At 54.1% G+C, this 22,479-nt stretch overlaps 2 protein-coding genes across 9 annotated transcripts in view; one reads left to right on the top strand and one right to left on the bottom strand.

The window, feature by feature from the left end:
* The window catches only part of ANKRD52 (ankyrin repeat domain 52), a 20,524-nt gene extending 6,423 nt beyond the window's left edge, over positions 1-14,101 (top strand). For both annotated transcript variants that reach the window (XM_015151983.3, XM_028829608.2), the window contains exons 16-28: positions 3,110-3,221; positions 3,413-3,484; positions 3,754-3,955; positions 4,204-4,291; positions 4,368-4,485; positions 6,312-6,531; positions 6,717-6,804; positions 6,918-7,001; positions 7,110-7,255; positions 7,473-7,555; positions 7,771-7,853; positions 8,028-8,119; positions 8,512-14,101. In XM_015151983.3, the coding sequence (XP_015007469.1) occupies positions 3,110-3,221; positions 3,413-3,484; positions 3,754-3,955; positions 4,204-4,291; positions 4,368-4,485; positions 6,312-6,531; positions 6,717-6,804; positions 6,918-7,001; positions 7,110-7,255; positions 7,473-7,555; positions 7,771-7,853; positions 8,028-8,119; positions 8,512-8,762 (1,639 nt within the window). In that variant the 3' untranslated portion in view covers positions 8,763-14,101. The remainder of the gene's footprint in view (positions 1-3,109; positions 3,222-3,412; positions 3,485-3,753; positions 3,956-4,203; positions 4,292-4,367; positions 4,486-6,311; positions 6,532-6,716; positions 6,805-6,917; positions 7,002-7,109; positions 7,256-7,472; positions 7,556-7,770; positions 7,854-8,027; positions 8,120-8,511) is intronic.
* SLC39A5 (solute carrier family 39 member 5) lies at positions 14,062-22,479 on the bottom strand. Of its 7 annotated transcripts, none has more exons than XM_077954528.1 (13): positions 22,359-22,425; positions 22,027-22,104; positions 21,584-21,653; positions 20,922-21,279; positions 18,984-19,167; positions 16,920-17,082; positions 16,579-16,748; positions 16,205-16,345; positions 15,419-15,515; positions 15,165-15,329; positions 14,900-14,980; positions 14,571-14,761; positions 14,062-14,320 (listed from the first exon to the last, which is right to left on the bottom strand). In XM_077954528.1, exons 4-13 carry the CDS (start codon positions 21,206-21,208, stop codon positions 14,177-14,179), a joined length of 1,623 nt encoding a protein of 540 aa, XP_077810654.1. In that variant the 5' UTR covers positions 21,209-21,279; positions 21,584-21,653; positions 22,027-22,104; positions 22,359-22,425; the 3' UTR covers positions 14,062-14,176. The 7 variants fall into 7 exon arrangements, with proteins under 7 accessions (XP_077810654.1, XP_077810655.1, XP_015007474.1 ...); XM_077954529.1 differs by having other exon boundaries at positions 21,611-21,653; XM_015151988.3 differs by having other exon boundaries at positions 21,611-21,653; positions 22,074-22,104; positions 22,359-22,421.

Genomic DNA, 22,479 nt, shown 5'->3' with positions numbered 1-22,479 from the left:
GCTAAATGTACAAAATAATTTGTTTATTCCACAAGCATTAACTGAATATTTACTTACTAGTTTCCAAGTACTATGCTAGATACTAAGGATAAAAGATGAGGCTGAGTGTGGTGGCTCAAGCCTGTAATCCTAGCACTTTGGGAGGCTGAGGTAGGCCGATAGCCTGAAGTTAGGAGTTCAAGACCAGCCTGACCAACATGGCGAAATCCCGTCTCTACTAAAAATACAAAAATTAACCAGGTATGGTAGCGCACACCTATAATCCCAGCTACTCAGGAGGCTGAAGCAGGAGAGTTGCTTGAACCAGGGAGGTGGAGGTTGTGAGCCGAGATCACGCCACTGCACTCCAGCCTGGGCAACCGAACAAGACTCTGTCTCAAAAAAATTAAAATTAAAAATAGGCCAGATGCGATGGCTCACGCCTATAATCCCAGCACTTTGGGAGGCCAATCGCAGCACTTTGCGTGGGGGTAACCCCAGGCAGATCATCTGAGGTCAGGAGTTCGAGACCAGCCTGACCAACGTGGTGAAACCCCCATCTCTACTAAAAATACAAAAATTAGCCGGTCATGGTGGCAGGCACCTGTAATCCCAGATACTCAGGTGGCTGAGGCAGGAGAATCACTTGAACCAGGGAGGTGGAGGTTGCAGTGAGTCAAGATCACGCCAGTCCACTCAACCTGGGTGACAGAATGAGACTCTGTCTCTGAAAAAATAAATAAATAAATAAAAATTTTAAAAGGAAGAATTGTCCCAAATTTCTGTCTTTTGAAAGCTAGTAATCTGTTGGGAAAGATAAATAAAAGGACACTTGTGTATACTAATGTAAGATGATTTAATGACAGGAGAAACTAGGTTTAGGGTATGTGAGAACTCCCTGTACTATCTTCACAATTTTTCTTTTTCTTTTTTTTAAATTGATTTATTTTGTAGGACAGGAATCTCTCTGTGTTGCCCACACTGGTCCCGAACTCCTGGGCTCAAGCAATCCTCCTGCCTCAGACTCCCAAAGTGCTGGAATTACAGATGTGAGCCACCACACCCAGCCCACAATTTTTCTATAAATCTAATAATATTCTAAAACAAAAAGTTTATTTTTTGCTGGGCATGGTGGCACATGCATGTATTCCCAGCTACGCAGGAGGCAGGTGCAGGTAAGGCAAGAGGATCGTGCAAACCCAGGAGTTTGAGGCTACAGTGCAGTATGATCATGCCTATGAATAGCCACTGCACCCCAGCCTGGGCAGCATAGTGAGACCCCATCTCTAAAAAAAAAAACCCACAAAAATCAGCTAGGCACAGTGACTCATGCCTGTAATCCCAGCACTGAGGTGGGAGGATTGCTCGACCCCAGGAGTATGAGACCAGCCTGGCTAACACATAATGAGAACCTATCTCTATTTTATTAAATTTACTTTATTTATTTATTTATTTATTTATTTGAGATGGAGTCTTGCTCTGTCACCCAGGCTGGAGTGCAGTTGCACAATCTCGGCTCACTGCAACCTCTGCATTCTGGGTTCAAGTGATTCTTCTGCCTCTGCTTCCCGAGTAGCTGAGATTACAGGTGCCTACCACCATGCCCAGCTAATTTTTTTTTTTTTTTTTTGAAGACCAAGTCTCACTCTGTTGCCCAGGCTGGAGTGCAGTGGCATGCTCTCGGCTCACTGCGGCCTCCACCTCCTGGGTTCAAGCAATTCTGCTTTAGCCTCCTGAGTAGCTGGGACTACGGGTGCACGCTGCCACGCCTGGCTAATTTTTTGTATTTTAGTACAGATGGGGGTTTCACCATGTTGCCCAGGCTGATCTCAAACTCCTGAGCTCAGGCGATCCACCTGCCTTGGACTCCCAAAGTGCTAGGATTGCAGGCGTGAGCCATCACGCCCAGCCTAATTTTTGTATTTTTCATAGAGAGAGGGTTTCACCATGTTGGCCAGGTTGGCCACAAACTCCTGACCACAGGTGATCTGCCCACCTCAGCCTCCCAAAGTGCTGGGACTACAGGCGTGAGCCACTGAGCCAGACCCCTGTCTCTATTTAAAGTAAATAAGTTAAATAATTTTTTAAAAGATTTATTTATATATTTTTTGTGTTTTGTTTTGTTTTGTTTGAGACGGAGTCTCATTCTGTCACTCAGGCTGGAGTACAGTGGCTCGATCTTGGCTCACCGTAAGCTCTGCCTCCCGGGTTCACGCCACTCTCCTGCCTCAGCCTCCCAAGTAGCTGGGACCACAGATGCACACCACCACGCCTGGCTAATTTTTTGTATTTTTAGTAGAGACGAGATTTCACCGTGTTAGCCAGGATGGTCTCGATCTCCTGACCTCGTGGTCCACCCATCTTGGCCTCCCAAAGTGCTGGGATTACAGGCGTGAGCCACCCTGCCTGGCCTAGGATTTATTTTTTTAAAAAGGACACTAAAATCCAAGAAGCTCAGCTGTTACTTGCAGCAAGTTACTTCTCTATGCCTCAATTTCATCACCCACAGTAGGGATAAAAATAGTATCTACTTCATAGGATCTTTATGAGGATTAAATTATTTAATATACATGAAGTACTTAGAACTGTGCTTGACAGTAAGTGCTAAATACTTTATTATTATTACTACGACTACAACTACTACTAAGGTATGAGAAGGCTGCCAAGGGAGCACAGAGGAAGAGGTACCTTCCCCAGGGAAGGTTGGGAAAGGCCTCACAGAGGAGAGAAGCTGGGACTGAGTTTGAGATGAACAGGACTTACTCGGCTGGGCTGGGAGGAGAAAGCATCCTAGGGCAGGGGTCGGTGTGCCTGAAGGTGGGGAAAGCATGTCAGTCAGCAGAAGGTTGATAACTGAACATCATGCCCTAGGTTCTCTAGGAGAACGTTCAGAGGATAAAGGAGGGCATTGAAGCCAGAGGGGTTCAGGGCAGACTTTGAGAAGGTAAAGTAGGTCTGGAGCTAGGATTGAAGAATGGATAGGATTTAGAGAACCTACCTAGAGCTAAGGACCGGTGGCGGCCAGGTAGGCCTGGAGGGGTTCCCTTGGTCCTCTCCTCTGGCCCTCCCAGGTCTGTGCCCTCCTGGGCTGGGCCTGTCCCTGCCTCATAGTCTACCCTTGGCTCCCCAGCTGTCTGGAGTTCTTACTGGATAACGGTGCAGACCCCTCCCTGCGGGACAGGCAGGGCTACACAGCTGTGCACTATGCAGCCGCCTATGGCAACAGACAGAACCTTGAACTGGTATGTGTTGGGGCCCGGCCTGCAGGAGGGGAGGCAGGGGCACAGGGTTTGTGGATTCCAAAACTAAGGGTGCTTCAATCAAATGTGGTCTTCAGATCCAGAGGCTTAGTGGGGATTACTGCGAGTCAGGGACTGGGGTACTTATCTTAGGAGTTCCAGAGTCTCAGCATCTACTTTCCTGTCCATTGCAGCTCTTAGAAATGTCCTTTAACTGCCTGGAGGATGTGGAGAGCACCATTCCAGTCAGCCCTTTGCACTTAGCTGTGAGTCCCATGTCTTTTTCTTTTGCCTTCCTTGTCCTGCCTGTTCCCAGGCCCTAACAAAGGTGCCAGCACTTGTGAAGTTATCCTTGCTTCTGCCTTTTTGTGGGAGAGGGGATAAACACAGTGCAGGGTAGGAAGCCTTGAGGGGCCCAAGGAGCTTGTCGAGGACTAAGACCTTGAGCTTCCCATGGACCCCAAGAGCAGAGAAGGGGAAGGGAAGAGCAGGGAAGGTCCCAAGCTGTGTGCACTGGTTGCCTGCACCCCTCCAGGCCTACAACGGTCACTGTGAAGCCTTGAAGACACTGGCAGAGACGCTGGTGAATCTGGACGTAAGGGACCACAAGGGCCGGACCGCACTCTTCCTGGCCACGGAGCGCGGCTCTACTGAGTGTGTGGAGGTGCTTACGGCCCATGGCGCCTCTGCCCTCATCAAGGAGCGCAAGCGCAAGTGGACGCCCCTGCACGCTGCTGGTTAGTGCCCACTTGAGGCTGCTGCCTTACCCTTGCCATGCCAGATCCCTCCTGGATGGGAATGGGGCTGGAAAGTGGAGTAGGGTGAGGAGAATAGAGACTTCAAGCCCTGATTCATAGCTTCCTATCCTCAGAGATTTCTCTGTGGCCCAGGTCTTCCTGTAACATTGACCCCAAGTCCTTTAGGCTTGACCTCGCCTCCCTTCTTCCTCTTGGCCCTGCCCTGACGCGGGGTCCCTTTCCCCTAGCTGCCTCTGGCCACACTGACTCCCTGCACTTGCTGATCGACAGTGGGGAACGAGCTGACATCACAGATGTCATGGATGCCTATGGACAGTGAGTGTGGGCCAGGGTGGGGTGCAGGTTTTCCAGTCCTTGTGGGATCCTCACTCCTCCTCCTGCCCCTCTGTAGGACCCCACTGATGCTGGCCATCATGAATGGCCATGTGGACTGTGTACATCTGCTGCTAGAGAAAGGATCCACAGCTGATGCTGCTGACCTCCGGGGCCGCACCGCCCTCCACCGCGGGGTGAGTGAGCTTCTGGGGGGGATTGTTTGCATGTGGGCCTCAGTGTGGGAGCACGGGACTCACCAGCAGTAGGGAATCCAATTGTCTAGGAGGCGAGCCAGGATTTTGTGCCCAGTCTCTTTTTTTTTGGAGACAGGGTCTCACTCCCATTGCCCAGGTTGGAGTGCAGTGACACTATCACGGCTCACTGCAGCCTTGACTTCCTGGGTTCAGGTGATCCTCCCACTTCAGCCTCCTGAGTAGCTGAAACTATAGGCACATGCCACCATGCCCAGCTAATTTTTGTATTTTTTGTAGAGATGGGGATCTTACCATCTTGCCCAAACTGGTCTTGAACTCCTGGGCTCAAGTGATCCCCCAACCTTGGCCTCCTGAAGTGCTGGGATTACAGGTGCGAGCCACCAGGCCCATGCTGTGCCCAGGATCTTATTGAGCCTTGTGCTTGCTCCAGGATGAGTCCCTGACATCCCCAGCTGATTTCCCTGGTATCTGTGCTTTGTTTTATTATTATTATTATTGTTGTTATTATTATTTTTGAGACGGAGTCTTGCTCTGTTGCCCAGGCTGGAGTTCAGTGGCGTGATCTCGGCACACTGCAACCTCTGTCTCCCGGGTTCAAGCGATTCTCCTGCCTCAACCTCCCGAGTAGTTGGGATGACACGCCCAGCTAATTTTTTTATTTTTAGTAGAGACCAAGTTTCTCTGTGTTAGCCGGGATGGTCTCAATCTCCTGATGATGAGATCCACCCGCCTTGGCCTCCCAAAGGGTTGGGATTACAGGCGTGAGCCATTGTGCCTGGCCGATATCTGTGCTTTGTAATCACATACAACTGAGTGCTTACCACTCACTCTACTTGGGATACCCTGCTGGCCCCATCCCATCGCATAATGTCAGCACCACCTAGATCCTCTTCCGCGACCACCTGTCCTCAGCTGCCTCCTCCTCCCACAAGATTTTTTGATCCCTTAGTCTCCTTCTTCTCTCTGTTTAGTCTTTCACTCCAGAGCTCTAACTCTTAGTATCCTGAATGTTTATTGGCATAGAGAGAGTCAAGGAGGGAGATGTGGGTCTTTGACACTTAGAATCATTGTTGTAAAGGGCCGGGCGTGGTGACTCACGTCTGTAATCCCAGCACTTTGGAAGGCCAAGGCGGGTGGATCAGCTGAGGTCAGGAGTTCGAGACTAGCCTGGCCAACATGGTGAAACTTTGTCTCTACTAAAAATACAAAAATTAATTGAGCGTGGTGGTGCATGCCTATAATCCCAGCTACTCAGGAGGCTGAGACAGAATTGCTGGAACCCGGGAGGCAGAGGTTGCAGTGAGCCAAGATCACACCATTTCACTCCAGCCTGGGTGACAGAGTGAGACTCTTGTCTCAAAAAAAAAAATAATCATTGTTGTAAAGACAAGGATTGAGGCCAGGTGCAGTGGCTCATGCCTGTAATCCCAGCAGTTTGGGAGGCCAAGGCAGGCGGATCACGAGGTCAGGAGATCAAGACCATCCTGGCTAACATGGTGAAACCCCATCTCTAGTAAAAATACAAAAAAATTAGCCGGGCATGGTGGCACCTGCCTGTAATCCCAGCTACTCGGGAGGCTGAGGCAGGAGAATCGCTTGAACCTGGGAGGCAGAGGTTGCAGTGAGCCAAGATTGTGCCACTGCACTCCAGCCTGGGTGACAGAGCAAGACTCTGTCTCCAAAAAAAAAAAAAGACAAGGATTGGAGCCCTGGAAGTGGTTCTTACGCCTGAGCCAGACTCAAGCAACAGGCCAGCAGAAAAGAAGGAGCTTTTCATCCCCTTCACACCCCCATGTTACTCACAGGCAGTGACTGGCTGTGAGGACTGCCTGGCTGCCCTGCTGGACCACGACGCATTTGTGCTGTGCCGAGACTTTAAGGGCCGCACACCCATTCACCTGGCCTCAGCCTGTGGCCACACTGCAGTACTGCGGACCCTGCTGCAGGCTGCCCTTTCCACAGACCCCCTGGATGCTGGGGTGGATTACAGCGGATACTCGCCCATGCACTGGGCCTCCTACACTGGTACTAGACTGGGGCCTCCACAGGCACAGGAGTATGTGTTGGAGTGTGTGTAGAGGAGGACGGGTGGGTTTTGGGAGTGACCTGGGTTGATCTGAATCTGGAAGTGGACTGGAGTGTCAAGACACAGGACAGACAGGGAACCTTGTTGTTTTTCTCCATCACAACTCTTCCTTACTCATGCCCAGGACACGAAGATTGTCTGGAGTTGTTACTTGAACACAGCCCGTTTTCATACCTGGAAGGAAACCCCTTCACTCCTTTGCACTGTGCAGTGTAAGTCCCTTCTGCTGCGTCAGCCCTTCTTGCGAGGGCCCATGACCTGAGCTTAGGACAGGTAGCCTACTTCCCTTGTCCTTCCTGATGACCCCTCCTCCCTGTTCCTCTAGGATTAATAACCAGGACAGCACCACAGAGATGCTGCTGGGAGCTCTGGGTGCCAAGATTGTGAACAGCCGAGATGCCAAAGGACGGTGGGTGATAGAAGACTTGGGGAGAAGTCCAGTTGCCTCTGGCTTCCTCTTTCTGCTTGGGCAGTATACTCTTCCCTATTTTAATCTACCCTGATCCCCGCCTTACAGGACCCCCCTTCACGCCGCTGCCTTCGCGGACAATGTCTCTGGGCTCCGGATGCTGCTGCAGCACCAAGCCGAGGTGAACGCCACTGACCATACTGGCCGCACTGCGCTCATGACGGCAGCTGAGAACGGGCAGACCGCTGCTGTGGGTGTGTAGGGGCCACTTGTGGAAGGGAGGAGCTCCCCTGGGGCATTTGCAGGATGGGTCGGCCCTGCCTGTGGAGGCTGGCTGGGGCTGGGGTTCAGACATCAGGAGGGTTGTCTTTGGATGTCTCGCCATCTGCAGACGGGATGCAAAGTGGAGAGCCGGGATGGCTGCTGCTTCTGGAGGGAGGGTTCAGTCCCTCTGTCACATTTCTCTCGTAGAATTTCTGCTGTATCGAGGGAAGGCAGACCTTACTGTGTTGGATGAGAACAAGAACACGGCCCTCCACTTGGCTTGTAGCAAGGTACTTACCTGAAGTGATTGGGGGACTGCATAAGGGGCAGAGCTTGATGAAGAGAGGTAGGTCTCGGTTGTAGAGGGGACTAGGGCGGAAGTGAGGATTGTCCAGCACATCCCACTGGTGGGCAGCTGTTTGTCCTCCTGTTACTCTCCCAACTCCTGCCTTGCACCCTGCCACACTTCTACTTCACAAGTCTCCACTCTGTTCCCCTCCCTCAGGGCCATGAGAAATGTGCCCTCATGATCCTGGCGGAAACCCAAGACCTTGGCCTTATCAACGCTACCAACAGTGCGCTGCAGATGTGAGTGCCTGGAAGGGGGCTCCTAGCTGGGGGAGGCCGGTGGGTGACGCAAAAGAGTGGCTGCTGTTCAGAGGCTCTCTGGAGCCTATAGTATTTGTTCAGCACCCTTGCCACCCTGTCTGGAGGTGGAAGGGCAGCTTAGCATCAAGCTCCTTCTTTTTCCTTTTTTCCAAGGCCACTCCACATTGCTGCCCGGAATGGTCTAGCTTCTGTGGTACAGGCCCTGCTGAGTCGTGGAGCCACAGTGCTGGCTGTGGATGAAGAAGGTGGGTGGGGTCTGGAGCCCCCTGCCTCTCTTGGGTTTGGGGTCAGGGACATTCTTTAGGAGGTGACTTCTTAATCTTGCTTTACATGGGATTTTGTTCCCAAGGGAACTCTTCAGAGTAGGGAGCCCACATCAGTACTCTGGAGTTTCGGAGGGGAGCCTGCAGGGTCAGGAGGACTCCACACCCCAGGCTTTGATTCCCATGTCCACCCTTTAGCCCGTACTTAGAGAATCTGCCTGTCAGTCTTCCTGGGCCCTCGTCACCCTTGGATTCTGCCCCTGCTGGGTACCTGCCTGCCTTGGCTCCCTCCACAGAGAAAAGACTTCAGGGCTTGGGGGAGGCTGGCTGGGATACAGGACTCTGTGCCTCAGTTCTCCCCCTTGGCCCTGCAGGTCACACCCCAGCACTGGCCTGTGCCCCCAACAAAGATGTGGCGGACTGCCTGGCCTTGATCCTTTCCACCATGAAGCCTTTCCCACCTAAGGACGCCGTCAGTCCTTTCAGCTTCAGCCTGCTCAAGAACTGCAGCATTGCAGCTGCCAAGACGGTGGGTGGCTGCGGCGCCCTGCCCCATGGGGCCTCCTGCCCCTATAGCCAGGAGCGGCCCGGCGCCATTGGGTTAGACGGCTGCTACTCTGAGTAGCCCCCTCCAGTATCCCTCCCCCGCCGGTGGCTTGATATCTAATTCTATTTATTTAGAAAAAGTCTAAACATTTAGGGCACTTTAAAGGAGAACACGACTGGGTGGAGGGGGCGGAGGGGAAGGAAGCCCTGGGGAGCAGCTGCTCACCCCTTTGCCACACCATCTTGGCCTGGCAGGGGTCTGGGACTGACAGGGAGCACCCCAGGCCCTTGGTACCCCCAGGGCGACCCCTTCTGCCAAGTGTCCCAAAATGATTGCTAAATGCCTGGCTCCCCAACTCTTTGACTCCATCTCTTGGTTCCCTCTTTCTGCTGCCAGCTCCCCTGACTCTTCCCTGGGGACTCCTCTCTGTGTCCCTCTTCTCCCCTGCCCCTGCTGCCAGGCAGATCCCTTCTTCTTCCATACCCATCACTGCCTCCCTGCTCGGCCGGTCCCTCCATCCCCGCAGCAGTGAGAAGCCTTAATTTCTGGTACTGTGTGAGCACTCTGGGGGTGTCCCCCTCCCCCTTCAGGGGCAGCTAGAGGATGAGGGGGGAGGATATTTAGCACTGGGGCCTGGAGCTTTTCCCCCACTTCTGTACCCTATCACCCCTAAAGTTCAAATGCAAAACACTTGAAGCAGCAACTACTGTACCTGGGCCCCAATCCTGCACTCTCCCCTGGCTCCTCATATGCAAATCAAGGGCTGGTTCTGCCCCCACAGCCTGCCCCCTCCCCCTTCCCTCCCAGTCCTAGCCTGGCCCCTAACCACGCACTTTAACCTTGCTTCTTTCTTTTATCTTCTTTTGGGAGGGCAGAGCCTGTGGCCATTCCTGCCCTGGCTCTCCTTTCCTTGAACTTTGAGGCTTGTCATGAATTTTTAAGTAAATGTTTTATCCTTTAGGGGAAGAAACAAATTAATTTCCTGCCCATTTCAAAACCACAGCCCTAGTATGTCCACTGTGTTTCAGGCATGTGTTTGCATGTATATGGAGGGAGGGACCATGTTCTTCCTCCTGTGCCCCCAAGCCCATAGTTTATCTGTGCTCCCGATCTGCCACCACCTTCCGTTATGTCCAAGAGTACCCACTGCCCCAGTCACTCCTGATCTGAAGCCAAAGATGGTAGGAGGGGCAGGGCCGACAAGGGACCGTGGCTACTCGGGACCCAGGCTTCCCCTCCAGTGTGAGGAAGAAGCTCTGACCTAGAGAGAGATGAATAGGTACTGGGGCTTGGTCCCTGCCTTCCCAGCAGGGAGGAAAGATGGGATTGAGCTAGGGGCTGCATTGGTAAGATTTCTAAAAGTCGCACCCCAAAAGCCAAACTGGGCTGGAGTGAAGAGGGGGCAGTTTTCTCTCTAAATGTAGCATTGAATTTGGCCCTGGTCCCTTTAAGTGCTCTGTCCACCCATCTCCTAGTGCAGCCTCCTGGACAGTTGGACCCACTCCTGCAGCCCAGTGTTCCCTTCCTCACACTCAATACCTCAGCCAGGGGCCAAGACACAGAACTTGAATAGAGGTCATGCCCCCTCCGCCCCAACAGTGCATCCTCGCCCAGTTTGGCTGCCATCAGTATTGTCCCCTGAGAACTGGACAGGCTTCGTTTACACAGTACAGGGTCTCCCCCTGAGGGGATCCTTCAGCCTCCCTCCCCTACCCAAGTTTGCTTTATTCACAGTCTTACCCATCTTTTAGTTGTATACCCTGAATGTCTTGCCATCCTTGTCAAGGGTGGGCTGAGGGGAGGGGGGCGTCCCAGGGACCCCCTCCCTCCCCAATGGATACCCTTAACCATACCTCATGCTGGTTTCCAGAAGCCTGGGGTGTGTCCAAGTCCTTATCTTTCCATGGTCCCTTTTGATACCCTGTCTCTGTGTCTTGCTTCTCCCAACCCTCAGTTCCTAAATCATTTCAAGGCTTCCAAATGACCATTATTGATGAGAAGGATTGTGCAGCTTTTAGTTTTTATTTTTATTTTCAAAGCCAAAGGGCCTTGTGACGCCCCTCTTGCCCACCTCCCTCCACACCGTGTCCTCCCCTATATGACAATCAATGTGACCTCTCTTAAGGGCTGCAGCCCCCATCCCCAACCCTGCTGGCTCTGCAAAGCTTGCCTTCCCTTCAATTCTCTCTCCTGAAATCTTCCCATTCCACCCCCTCCTTCTCATCTTGGTGCTGGGAATTAGGTGGTGGGGGGCAAGGGGAGTGAGGAGATGGGTCCTCCAGAGAGAACTCGCGGAGTGTGAGTCGTGTTCTCCTTTTGCGACGTTTGGTGATGGCGGGAAGCATCCGAGTGTCTGTCAGGAGCCCCGTTGTCTTGCTAGATGAGATTTCTGGGGGCTGTCTGCTCCCTGCTGCCCTCAGCACACTGTCAGCAGTGCTGGGAGGTGGTGGGGAGTCCTCTATCCCTCCATATGTGGCTGTGAGGAAGCCTGGGGGACAAACAGCCTCCTCTCCTTATGCCAAAGGAAACCCCACGCCCCACCCTGGGCTCCCCAGCCCTAGTGTTTTTTGAAGCATTTTGACCATTCTCATGGCCACTGCATATTTATTTTAATGTTAAGTTTTTTTTAAACCTCTTTGACTTAAACGGGTGTGGAGAAGTAAAACAGGCAGAATGCCCCCCAATCTTCACGGGAGAGGGTGGGGAGGGAACAGCGCCTTCCCTTTGCCCTCCCCCTTCCCCCTCTCCCCACCGCAGCTCTAAAGCACTTGCTTCAAGTAATAAGCACTTTTGTGAAAAGGCCTATTTTAAGCGAGGACCCTGGGAGCAGCCCCAGGTCCCAGCAAAGGAAACAGAGCGAGGGCGACATAGGAGACAGGGAAACAGACGTGTGAATCAGAGGGTGAGATGGAAAGAGCCAGTTTTTAGTTTCTGATTTTTGGGGAGCTATTTCTGATTGGGCGGTGGCTCTGGTAGGGTCATGTACTATATCCTTCAGAAAAACGAATGGCACAAACTGTGGGTCCCAGGAAGGACCAGCAGACCCGGGTCACTGCCACTGTCCACTGAGACTGACGGGCCACCTCCCCCGCCCCGTGGCCCCCTGAGCCATAGGACTGCTGAAAACCACTGAATGTACAGCCCAGGTTGGGGTGGGGAGCAGCCCCTGGGGGAGGGGGCTTCTCCTTTTGTTTGGTGCTGTGGGGGGTGGGAGAGATGAGACTGAGGGACTGCCACCCCACGTAGACGTGTTTCTTGGGGTGGAGGGGCTGAGGAGGGCCTACCTCCCTCTCCAACCCCAGCCATGGCCCCTCTTCCTTCCTCACCCCTATCCGTTTTGACTGTAAGTCCAGCTCACCTTTGCCTTCAATATGTAACCAAAGGAAAACTCAATACTGTTTCCACCACTGTCTGCCCACCCGAGCACCTTCTTACTCCCTGGACCTAGAAGGGGAGAAGAGGCTGGGGGTGGGGTGGATGGGGCCAGAGTGAACGGTTCTACAGCTGTACCCCCAAAACCTCCTCCAGGGTCTTGGAAGGGGTCCTGAGAGGTGGGATTGGGGCTGGGCTGGCAGGGCTGAGTTTGCGCGCTGTGTATCTTATGCACGTGAGTGTTTTTGTCTGAATGACTCCAGTGACTGCTCCAGCGGGGAGGCCCCTTCCTCCTTCCCTCTCAGCCATTTCTCACCCACTTCCCATACCCAGTGTTCATCCCCTACCTCCCCTTCCCACCGCAAAGGAAAATAGCCTTACAGACCCTAGCCCAGAAACCCTACTCCTGGGGCAAACCAGTATGGGCCCCCGTCCCGCCTAGTTTGAACCCTACCTTTTAAGAAGGAGGGATAAGGAACAAAGCAGCCCCTTCCCCTCTAATTGTGGTGGCTCCAGCCTTCTGCAGCCTTGACCCAGGTGGGGCAAGGGCGGAGGTGAGGAATCTTTGAGGACCAAGCCCAGTGGTCTGGGAAGTGGGAGGTAGAGAGGGAAGGGTCTGCCTTGGGGGCTCCCTCCTCCCAACCCAACCCCTAGAGAAGCGACCAAATCCCAGAGATGGGGTGAAGCTGGGGTGGGGAGGGTCTGCTCTTTGAATTACTTGAAGGTACTGACTCCAAGGCTGCTGTTGCCCACTTAGGTGTGAGGGGGACACTGTCACTGCATTTGGGAGGGCAGAGGGTGGTGGGTGACCAGAGGATCCACCTTGGCCCTCACCCACTCCTGCTAGGCCCTTTCCCTGGGGAATCTGGAAGCCTGACTTTGCCCCCAGGGAAGTTGGGGAGCGCCTTCCCTCCCTTCTCCACCCCTCACTCTGGGCACCCTCTCCAATTGCACTAAAGTAGCTGTTGTGCCAGTCTGCCCCCCCAACAGTGGGGGAGGTCTCTGCTTCCAGTCTTCTTCCCCCGCTGCCTCCGCTCCCACCCTGGACAATCTCCTTGTTTCCCTTGTGTTCCTGGATAGCTCAGCTTTGTATGTGTGTTTGGGGGGTAGGGGTGGGTTCTGACTGGAGTGGGTTTGGCAGGGGTTTGGGAAGGGTTAGGGGAGGATGGAGGATGAAGTCTCCTGCCCCCTTCCCCAGCTCCAGGCCACAGAAGCCTGGGAAGGGAGGGTGCCTACTCTCGCTGCTGTGTGTCTTGCAGATGTGCCAAAATGGGGGTGGGTGGGATGGGAGGGTGCCTGGCAGAGCAGCCCCTGGGGTGGCTCTCTCAAAGCAATATAGTTCCCCTGCGGGGGACAGCAAGACAGGGGAGAGGGTTGGGGTGGGGACCTGGGGGTTCCCCATGTACAGCTGTGTATATTCAGGGGTGTTCTCTGTCTGGTACCCGCCGTGGGCATCTATGTGTGTGTGAACCTCCCCTTCCCCAAGCCCTGCATGACCTGTGATGCTGCAGACACCACCATCCTGTGTGCAGGTGTGTGTTGGGGGGCACGGAGGGGCATGTTCCATGTCCTGTTGCACCCTCTACCCTGTGACCCATGTACTCGGTTGTAGGAAGTAAAGAGAACTGAGCACAATTCACTGGATTCTAGTGGAATCTTTCTCTAAGCAATTTTCCCATTCCTGCCTCTCCCTGCCCCGGAACCACCTGTGGTGCTAGTGTTGGGATCAGGGGCGTTTAACGCTGGTGGGCAGCAATAAGGGGCAGATGTGCCCAGATGCCTGCATCCCCAGGGTGCCGAGGGCAGCAGGAAAAAGTGGGGACCTCGGTGCATTTGCCCCACCCCTCCCCTTCCTGGGCTAAAGCACAATGCTCTCCCCGCAGATTAATGACCCTGCGCCCTCCAGGCCCCTACTCACATCCTCCCCCAACCGGCTTCGGGTCCTCCCACCACACTCTGGTTTTCTATGCTGTTTTGGTGCAAGTACAACTGTCGTAGTCATGGCTTTGGGATGGGTTCTGTTTATTAAAATCCTGTTGCTCCTACTGGCCCTGTGTCCCGCCTCCATTCCTGTGGTTGGGGGGAAGGAAGGGCAACCCGACCCCTTTTCACTGGCCCCGTCAGCCCTCAGTGGTCACGGGCAGTAGCCGCTCCTCCAGCAGGGCTATGGCAAGCATGAGGCCGCCCCCCAGCAGCAGCCCCAGCCCCTGCAGGAGCACATGGTGTGTAGGCTTGGGCTCCGGAGGACGAAGCAGGGCTGGTAGCTGAAAGAAAAAGAGGATGTCAGGATTCTGGCCTTGCCCCTGACCTCTCAACACCAGAGGAAGGGTGTCAAAAAGCATCAGCAGCCCCCGCCTAAACACCTCAGTCCCTTGTTTCTCAGACTTTTGCGGGCCTGTGGTCTGATGCCCTTCCAGGAGCTAATGGTAGAGGCGGAGGGACTGCTACCTCCCTCTCCTCCACTCCCACCTCCCCACTGCCCTTGTTTTCTCCGCTCTACCCAACATCTCTCACCATGTCCACAAGGGCCACATAGAGGAAGACCCCAGCAGTGACCCCAAACACCCAGGGAGTGAGGGGGACAGGGCCCAGGCTGAGCCCCACCCCCAGGACTGCACCCCCCAGTCCCAGGGCTCCAGACACAAGGCTCAGCAGCAGCAGCCGCCGAAAGGACAGCCCTGACTGGAGCAGCATGGCAAAGTCACCTGTTGGAGACAGAGGACAAGATGGGAGGGAGTAAGCTGGGGTGCCCCTCATCCATGCCACCCGCCAGCCTCCAAGCTCTACCCCTTGGAGCTGTCTCCTTTCTGGAGTCCACCCCGCCCTGCCCCTGCCATTCCTACCCAGTTCATGGGGCAGCTCGTGGCAGAAGACCGCTAAGGTGGTACTGAGGCCACTGGAGAAGCCATCAGAGAAGGCAGCACCTGGGGCCAACGGGGTTGGAAGTTGTCAGTCCAGAAGAAATGTCTCCTCAGAAGCAGGCTCCTGTGTTCTGTGGTCCTCCCATCCTCTCCCCATTTTCCTCAGGGCCCTCTCCTAGCCCCAGCGGATAACTAGGAACCCTGGCCTCCCCTTGGACCTGCTTCCCTCCATTCCCACCCCTCACACCTATGGCCAGCCCATCAGTGAGGTTGTGTAGACCATCTCCCAGGAGGACCATCCACGTGATATCAGTGCCACCCTGGTGCCCATGACTGTGGCCTTGGTGCCCAGGAGGGGCTGGGGCTGGTGGGTGCTGGCTGTTCTGCTCCCTCTGGCCTTGAGCCCCTAGCTCTGCGGGAAGAACCACAGGACAGTGTTGGTGGCTGCAAGTAAGGACTGTGAGCTTCAAACCTACTCTTCAAATTTTCTCCTCTAGTCACCTGGAGCTGCCTGTAGGGGCTGAAGGGCCATCCCACTGCCATTCTCCGGGTCCAGGTTTCGTGTTTCGAGATCCCTTCGTTTTCGCCTGCAGCATCTCTGAAATAGGAGGGTATCCCTCCTAGTGGAGGAGGCAGCAGAGCCAGGGACTAAGGGGAAGCCAGGCCACAAGCTGGGAAAATGAACACCTGGTTCCACCTCTGGCACCTGGGATGTTCTTTGGCCTCTACCTTCTTCCCAGGTTGGCACCTCCCCTCTGTTTCTTGTTGACTTGAGCTCAGAAGAGGATGCCATTTGGCCAGAAGTCCTGGGTCTGTGCTTAAGGAGCCCCTATCCACTCCCTGTTAGCCGATAGGTCCTGCACACCAGGCAAATATCGGAGATCCAGGAGCACACACTGCTCCTCTCTTGGCTTTTTGACCCAGTTCTTTTTTGTTTTTTTTTTTTTGAGACAGTCTCACTCTGTCACCTGGGCTGAAGTGCAATGGTGCCATCTTGGCTCACGGCAACCTCCACCTCCTGAGTTCAAGCGATTATCCTGCCTCAGCCTCCTGAGTAGCTGGGATTACAGGCATGTACCACCACGCCCAGCTAATTTTTGTATTTTTAGTAGAGACAGGGTTTCACCATGTTGGTCAGGCTGGTCTCGAACTCCTGACCTTGTGATCTGCCCGCCTCAGCCCCCCAAAGTGCTGGGATTACAGGCGTGAGCCACCACGCCCAGCCTGGCCCAGTTCTTGACTGGGACTCTGGTTTCAGCAGAAGGAGGAGAAAAGGGTATCACTCACTGGCCTGAGCCCTCGGTGCCGCAAAAGCCCCAGCATGTTCTCCAGCACAAAGAGCAGGAAGAGGCCTCCGAGCACTGACAGCCCCGGGCCCAGGTCCTCCTCTGGTAGTCCACCAGGTCCTGCGTGCCGCCCTTCTTGTGCCTGACAGAGAGAAGGTCAGGGCAGACCCTGGAAGCCCCTATACCCAACAACATCCCCTTGCATGGGTGGTGGCAAGCCTTTGCTCATATGCTCTACTTGAAGGCAGCTGTGAGCTGAAGCCAGGATCCAGGAGTAGGATGTGGGAGGTGATGGAAAGTGGGAGGGGATGTCCTGTGGCTGGGGATACCTTAGATCCATGGAGGCCAGGGGTTCAAAGAAGGGGCTTCACATACATGCGGTAGCAGGTGTAGCAGTGCATCCCCACAAAGAGTGCCCACGGCCAGGGCCCCCAGGAAGCCCAGCAAGGGCCGCAGTAGACGAGGTTCCAGGAGCCGCAGCAGCAGCAGGGATAGGGGAGAAGGGAGGCTGAGCAACAGGACTGCCAGGGCACTCTGAAGCAGGGCTGGGGAGAATCAGGGGCTGAAGTTAGGCCAGGGCAGGAGGAGGGTCCCACATGTAAGGTGGGGCAGAGAGAACACTACAAGGAGAGGCAGGACCCCAGTGAGCCTCCTTTCTTGGCATGGGCCCCACTTCCAGGATTCAGGGAGCCCCCCACCCACTCCTACTTGCTGACCAGATAGTAGATCCCCTGGGGGTGCAGGGGCTGGAGCTCCGATGCAGACACGGCTGTCAATCTGATAAAGCAGGGCTGGGCACAGCAGAGCAAACTGACGAGGGGTCAGAGGAGCAGCGGGGCTCAGGCCAAAATTGACCAGCAGCTGGGAGCCGTTCAGACACTAGGGGAGTTGAGGTTCATACATTGGAGAATCACCAGGAACTATGACTCAGATCTTTAACACGTGGCCAGGTGCAGTGGCTCACACCTGTAATCCCAGCACTTGAGAGGCCCTGGCAGGTGGATCACCTGAGGTCAGGAGTTCTAGACCAACTTGGCCAACATGGTGAAACCCTGTCTCTACTAAAAATACAAAAATTAGCTGGGGATGAGCCAGGTGCGGTGGCTTAGGCCTGTAATCCCAACACTTTGGGAGCCTGAGGCAGGTAGATTGCCTGAGCTCAGGAGTTCGAGACCAGCCTGGGCAACATGGTGAAACCCCATCTCTACTAAAGTACAAAATATTAGCTGGGCATGGTGGCGTGCGCCTGTGGTCCCAGCTACTCAGGAGGCTGAGACAGGAGAATCGCTTGAACCCAGGAGGCAGAGGTTGCAGTGAGCTGAGATCACGCCAGTGCACTCCGGCCTGGGCGACAGAGTGAGACTCCATCTCAAAAAAAAAAAAAAAATTGCTGGGGATGGTAGTGAACACCTATAATCCCAGCTACTTGGGAGGCTGAGGCAGGAGAATTGCTTTAACCCAGGAGGTGGAGGTTGCAGTGAGCCGAGATCGCACCATTGCATTCCAGCCTGGGTGACAGAGTCACACCCTGCCTCAAAAAAAAAAAAAATATTTAACAGCTGTCCTTCCATTGCATAGACTCCTGGGTCTCTCCCAGGGAGGGTCCCCTTTGCTCCTACTGGCAGGTGTCTTGGGGACTGGGGCCAAGGGTACTTATAATCATTGTGTATTCATTATTAGTAAATATTCAGTCCAATGCAGGTATTCAATTCGATGCAAACTGGGTGCTAGTGAGCATTGTCATCATTTCCCCCTCCAAACCCTGATCATTTCAATCATTTCATTGATTTGATAAATGAAGCTGGTTGGAAAACTAGAGCTCTCCATGCCAGAATCTTAAAAGGGAAAAGACCCTAAAATGCCATCTAACCTCCCTCTCAACAGCCCTGTCCGATGTTCATCTGGCCTCAGCTTGAATGCTTCCTGCATAGGGCACTCACTGGACCTCCATCAGGGTTAGGCAGCTTTGTCTGCCCTCTGGTGTAAGTAGAACATATTCTCTGTCTTTCTGGATGAAGACGGCTATCCATTCCCTGCAGTTCTCCTCTCCAGGTGACCATCCAGATCCTATCCTGGGCTGCTTCTCTAGATTCTCTGCTTTGCCATCTATTCCTCTAAACTGAGTCTTGGAGCTCTGGATATGGGCTCACCTGCTCTGATCCCAGAGGGAACATAGTTCACTATTGAAATAGCATCCCCTAAGACAACAATGGAATTTTTTTTTCTTTTTTTGAGACAGAGTCTCGCTCTGTCACCCAGGCTGGAGTGCAGTGGTGTGATCTCGGCTTACTGCAATCTCTGCCTCCTGGGTTCAAGCAATTCTCCTGCCTCAGCCTCCTGAGTAGCTGGGATTACAGGCATGTGCCACCATGCCCAGCTATTTTTTTTTTTTTTTAGACGGAGTTTCCCTGTTGTTGCCCAGACTGGAGTGCAAATGGCACCATCTCGGCTCACTGCAACCTCCGCCTCCCGGGTTCAAGCGATTTTCTCACCTCAGCCTCCCAACTAGCTAGGATTACAGGCACCCGTTACCACGCCCGGCTAATTTTGTATTTTTTAGTAGAGATGAGGTTTCACCATGTTGGCCAGGCTGGTCTCAAACTCCTGACCTCAGGTGATCCGCTCACCTCGGCCTCCCAAAGTGTTGGGATTACAGGCATGAGCCACCACACCTGGCCCATGTTGGGATTTAAAAACAAAACAAAAAAAAACTGATTATTTAAACATTTCAGGCCATCTAATCCCATGGCTCCTTCCCCTTTAGAGACCATCAGACTCACATCCTCATTCAGGTGGTCAGCCAATGAGTGGTCCAGCAGCAGAAGCCTGTGAAAGAGGTCCAGGCCCGAGGGGGCTGGCCCACGGGGTAGGTGAGGAGCCTTTGACTCTTCCAGGTCACCCCACCCTGAGGGACCCAGAGGCATCCCTGCCCAGACATCCACACTCAGCTCAGGGTTCTGCGGCCTGGAATGGATGAGACAGCAAGTCAGCCTCCCTTGTGTTCTCTATCAACCCGCTTTGAGAGGCTGCCAGGGAGTTTAGGGGGAAAGAGGGAACTAGCCACTGACGGGAGATCCTGGGACCCAGAAACCATGGAATGTCATTCTTAGGAAGATCTGAGAGTTGTCCATTTTCTGCCACTGGGGGGACAGAAAAAAGGAGGACAACCAGCCGGGCGCGGTGGCTCACGCCTGTAATCCCAGCACTTTGGGAGGCCGAGGTGGGCGGATCACCTGAGGTCGGGAGTTCGAGACCAGCCTGACCAACATGGAGAAACCCCATCTCTAGTAAAAGTACAAAATTAGCCAGGCATGGTGGTGTATGCCTGTAATCCCAGCTACTCGGGAGGCTGAGGCAGGAGACTCGCTTGAACCCGGGAGGCGGAGGTTGTGGTGAGCCGAAATTGCACCATTGCACTCCAGCCTGCGCAAAAAGTGCGAAAGTCCGTCTCAAAAGAAAAAAAAAAAAAGGAGGACAACCAAAAGGGCTACGAATGGCTGGGCACAGTGGCTTACACCTGTAATCCCAGCATTCTGGGAGGCTGAGGTGGGTGGATCACCTGAGGTCGGGAGTTTGAGACCAGCCTGACCAATATGGTGAAACCCCGTCTCTACTAAAATTACAAAAATTAGCCAGGCATGGTGGCGTGTGCCTGTAATCCCAGCTACTCAGGAGGCTGAGGCAGGAGAATTGCTTGAACCCGGGAGGCGGAGGTTACAGTGAGCCAAGATCACACCACTGCACTCTAGCCTGGGCAACAGAGTGAGACTCTGTCTCAAAAAAAAAAAAAAAAAAAAGAAAAGAAAAGAAAAAAGAAAGGGCTGCCAGGAAAGGGCTGCCAGGTGCGGTGGCTCATGCCTGTAATCCCAGCACTTTGGGAGGCCAAGGCAGGCAGATCACCTGAGGTCGGGACTTTGAGACCAGCCTGACCAACATGGAGAAACCCCGTCTCTACTAAAAATACAAAATTAGCTGGATGCAGTGGCACATGCCTATAATCCCAGCTACCAGGGAGGCTGAGGCAGGAGAATTGCTTAAACCTGGGAGGCAGAGGTTGTGGTGAGCCGAGATAGCGCCACTGCACTCCAGCCTGGGCAACAAGAGCAAAACTCCATTTCAAAAAAAAGAAAAAGAAAGGGCTACGAATTTGTAGCCAAATTAGCCCAGAGACACTGAACAGTGATACTAAGAGCAAGAAATTTAAGGGCTTAGAGATTTGGAGGAGGAGAGAATTAGAAGGCAATGGAGGTCTAGGGTGGTGGCTCCCATCTGTAGTCCCAGCACTTTGGGAAGCTGAGGCAGGCAGATCGCTGAGCTGAGCCCAGGAGTTTGAGAACAGCCTGGGCAACATGGCGAAGCCCTGTCTCTACAAAAAATTTTAAAAATTAGCCGAGTGTGGTGGTGTGTGCCTGTGGTCCCAGCTGCTCAGGAGGCTGAGTTGGGAGGATGGCTTCAGCCTGGGAGGCGGAGGTTGCAGTGAGTGGTGAATATGTCACTGCACTTCAGCCTGGGTGACAAAATGCGACTCCCCCCCCGTCTCAAAAAGAGAGAGAAGGCAATAGAGGCATGAGAGGTTTTGAAGAGATACCAAGGAGCTGGGTTCTGAAGAATTTGTAACTCCAGGGATCTTGTGAGGAAGCCAGAACGAGGCAACTGGGGGCAAGCACTGAGAGAACCTGGGGGATGTGGCCCTGTGGAGTGGAGGAAGGGGTCAGTACCTGTGCGTGGAATTGTTTGCAGCTGGGGGTGCAGCCCGTCCAGTCAGAGGCCCATGCTGTCCCAGGCGAAGCCCCTGAACTCGGCCTAGCCCCAGGCTGTGGAGAAGCCGCGCCAAGCCCCCTGCAGTCAGCGTCCCATTCTCTCCATACAGGCCAAACAGCTGGGCCAGGTAATGGTTCTGCTCCTGCTCAGCAGGGCCCAGGTTGGGGACTGAGCCCCCTACCCAGCCCAAGATGACCCACACACAGAAGCCGGCCAGCAGATGACTCACTGGGGACCCCATCATTGGTGAGGGGAATGGCTTAGGGTCTCAGGTTCTGGCTCCTATTCTCCCCGAAACATCATGAGGACTGTGCCCTGGAAGAAGAACGAATGGGCTGGAGTTGCTGCTCTGCTCTCCAGCTCGGGTCCCTGGGGGAGCCAGAGCTCCTTACACCTGTTCCCCACCGAGTCCAGCAGCAGCCCCTACTGCAGCCTTCTTTCTCCCTTCACACTGCCTTCTTCGGGAGCAGCCTCTTGTTTGCCGGTTCCTAGAGCACCTCCCTGACTCGGAGCTCTCCCCATACTTCATCCAGAGCTGACTGTCCATTCCTTGTCCCCTAAATCCCACCCCTCAACTTTGCCCCACCTCTTTATCCCCCCTCAATCCCCAGGGCCTCACCCCTACTGGCAATGTGAGAGCTGTCACCTCAGGTCCCTTGTTAGACCTTGCCGTTGATGTTAAGCAGTTCCTGAGTCAGGGAGGGGGGAGTCCAGGCTTAGCCTCCAAGTGTCCAGGTGGATCGGAGGCCACGTCACATAGAAGGCTAAGATGCACACGCACCCCCTCCTAGCCCACCTGCCTTGGGGCGGGGTCAGGGGTGGGGCCAGTGTGTGAAGGCTCACATAAGAGAGGAGTTAATGGTTCACTGGTCTCTGGGGTGGGGGTCAAAGGTCAGTCTCTGCTGGGCCCCTGAGTAGGGAGGGGCCACCCTCTGCCCTGGGAAAGCCACATGGCTAAGGAGAACCTGGGCCTAGTCTTTTTCCTCTTAAATAATTCACCCCATCCTTAACACAGTTAGTACCATTTTAGCCCTTTCCTGCATGTACTTCCACCCCACCTACCTTACATCTGGCACTAAACTTCATCTCCAACCCCCATCCCCATATACCTTGGGAAGGTTGGACCCAGGTGTCCCTAACCTGGGGAAGAGGGGGAAAAGGCAGATCAGTGGCAAGCCCAGATGCATGCATGGGAAATAAACTGTTCTTAGCAATTTCTCACCCCAAGAAGAGAAAGAGCCAGAGCTCTAGGGATCAATGACCAAGAAAGGGGAAGCCCTGTGGGAGAGAGGAAACAAGGATCTGGGCTCCCCTCTGATGTCTGACCTGGCCTAAAATCAGGCAAGCGAAGTCTAATAGGGGTGACTGGTCCAGGGGGTTGAGGTTGGCATTACCTGATCGCAGGAGACAAGGACACCCAGAGGAAGGGGGACACAGCCTTCTTGGTTCCAGCTGGGGGGGGTAGGCAGGCAGGCGGGCAAGGGTCACCTGCAGGGAGGGGGTAGGGGAGGGACA

The sequence above is a fragment of the Macaca mulatta genome, chromosome 11, assembly GCF_049350105.2.
Source record: "Macaca mulatta isolate MMU2019108-1 chromosome 11, T2T-MMU8v2.0, whole genome shotgun sequence".
NCBI classification, from domain to species: domain Eukaryota; kingdom Metazoa; phylum Chordata; class Mammalia; order Primates; family Cercopithecidae; genus Macaca; species Macaca mulatta.
Note: the sequence above shows the minus strand (reverse complement) of the source record. Positions and strands in the feature narration are given on the sequence as shown.

Coding starts and splice junctions, on each gene's coding strand:
- SLC39A5 (XM_015151984.3), bottom strand. CDS start 21,208: ATGATGGGGTCCCCAGTGAGTCATCTGCTGGCCGGCTTCTGTGTGTGG. Junction 19,168..20,921: donor GCAAACAATTCCACGCACAG/GTACTGACCCCT, acceptor CATCCATTCCAG/GCCGCAGAACCCTGAGCTGA. Junction 14,981..15,164: donor CACTGATGGGCTGGCCATAG/GTGTGAGGGGTG, acceptor CGTTGGCCCCAG/GTGCTGCCTTCTCTGATGGC.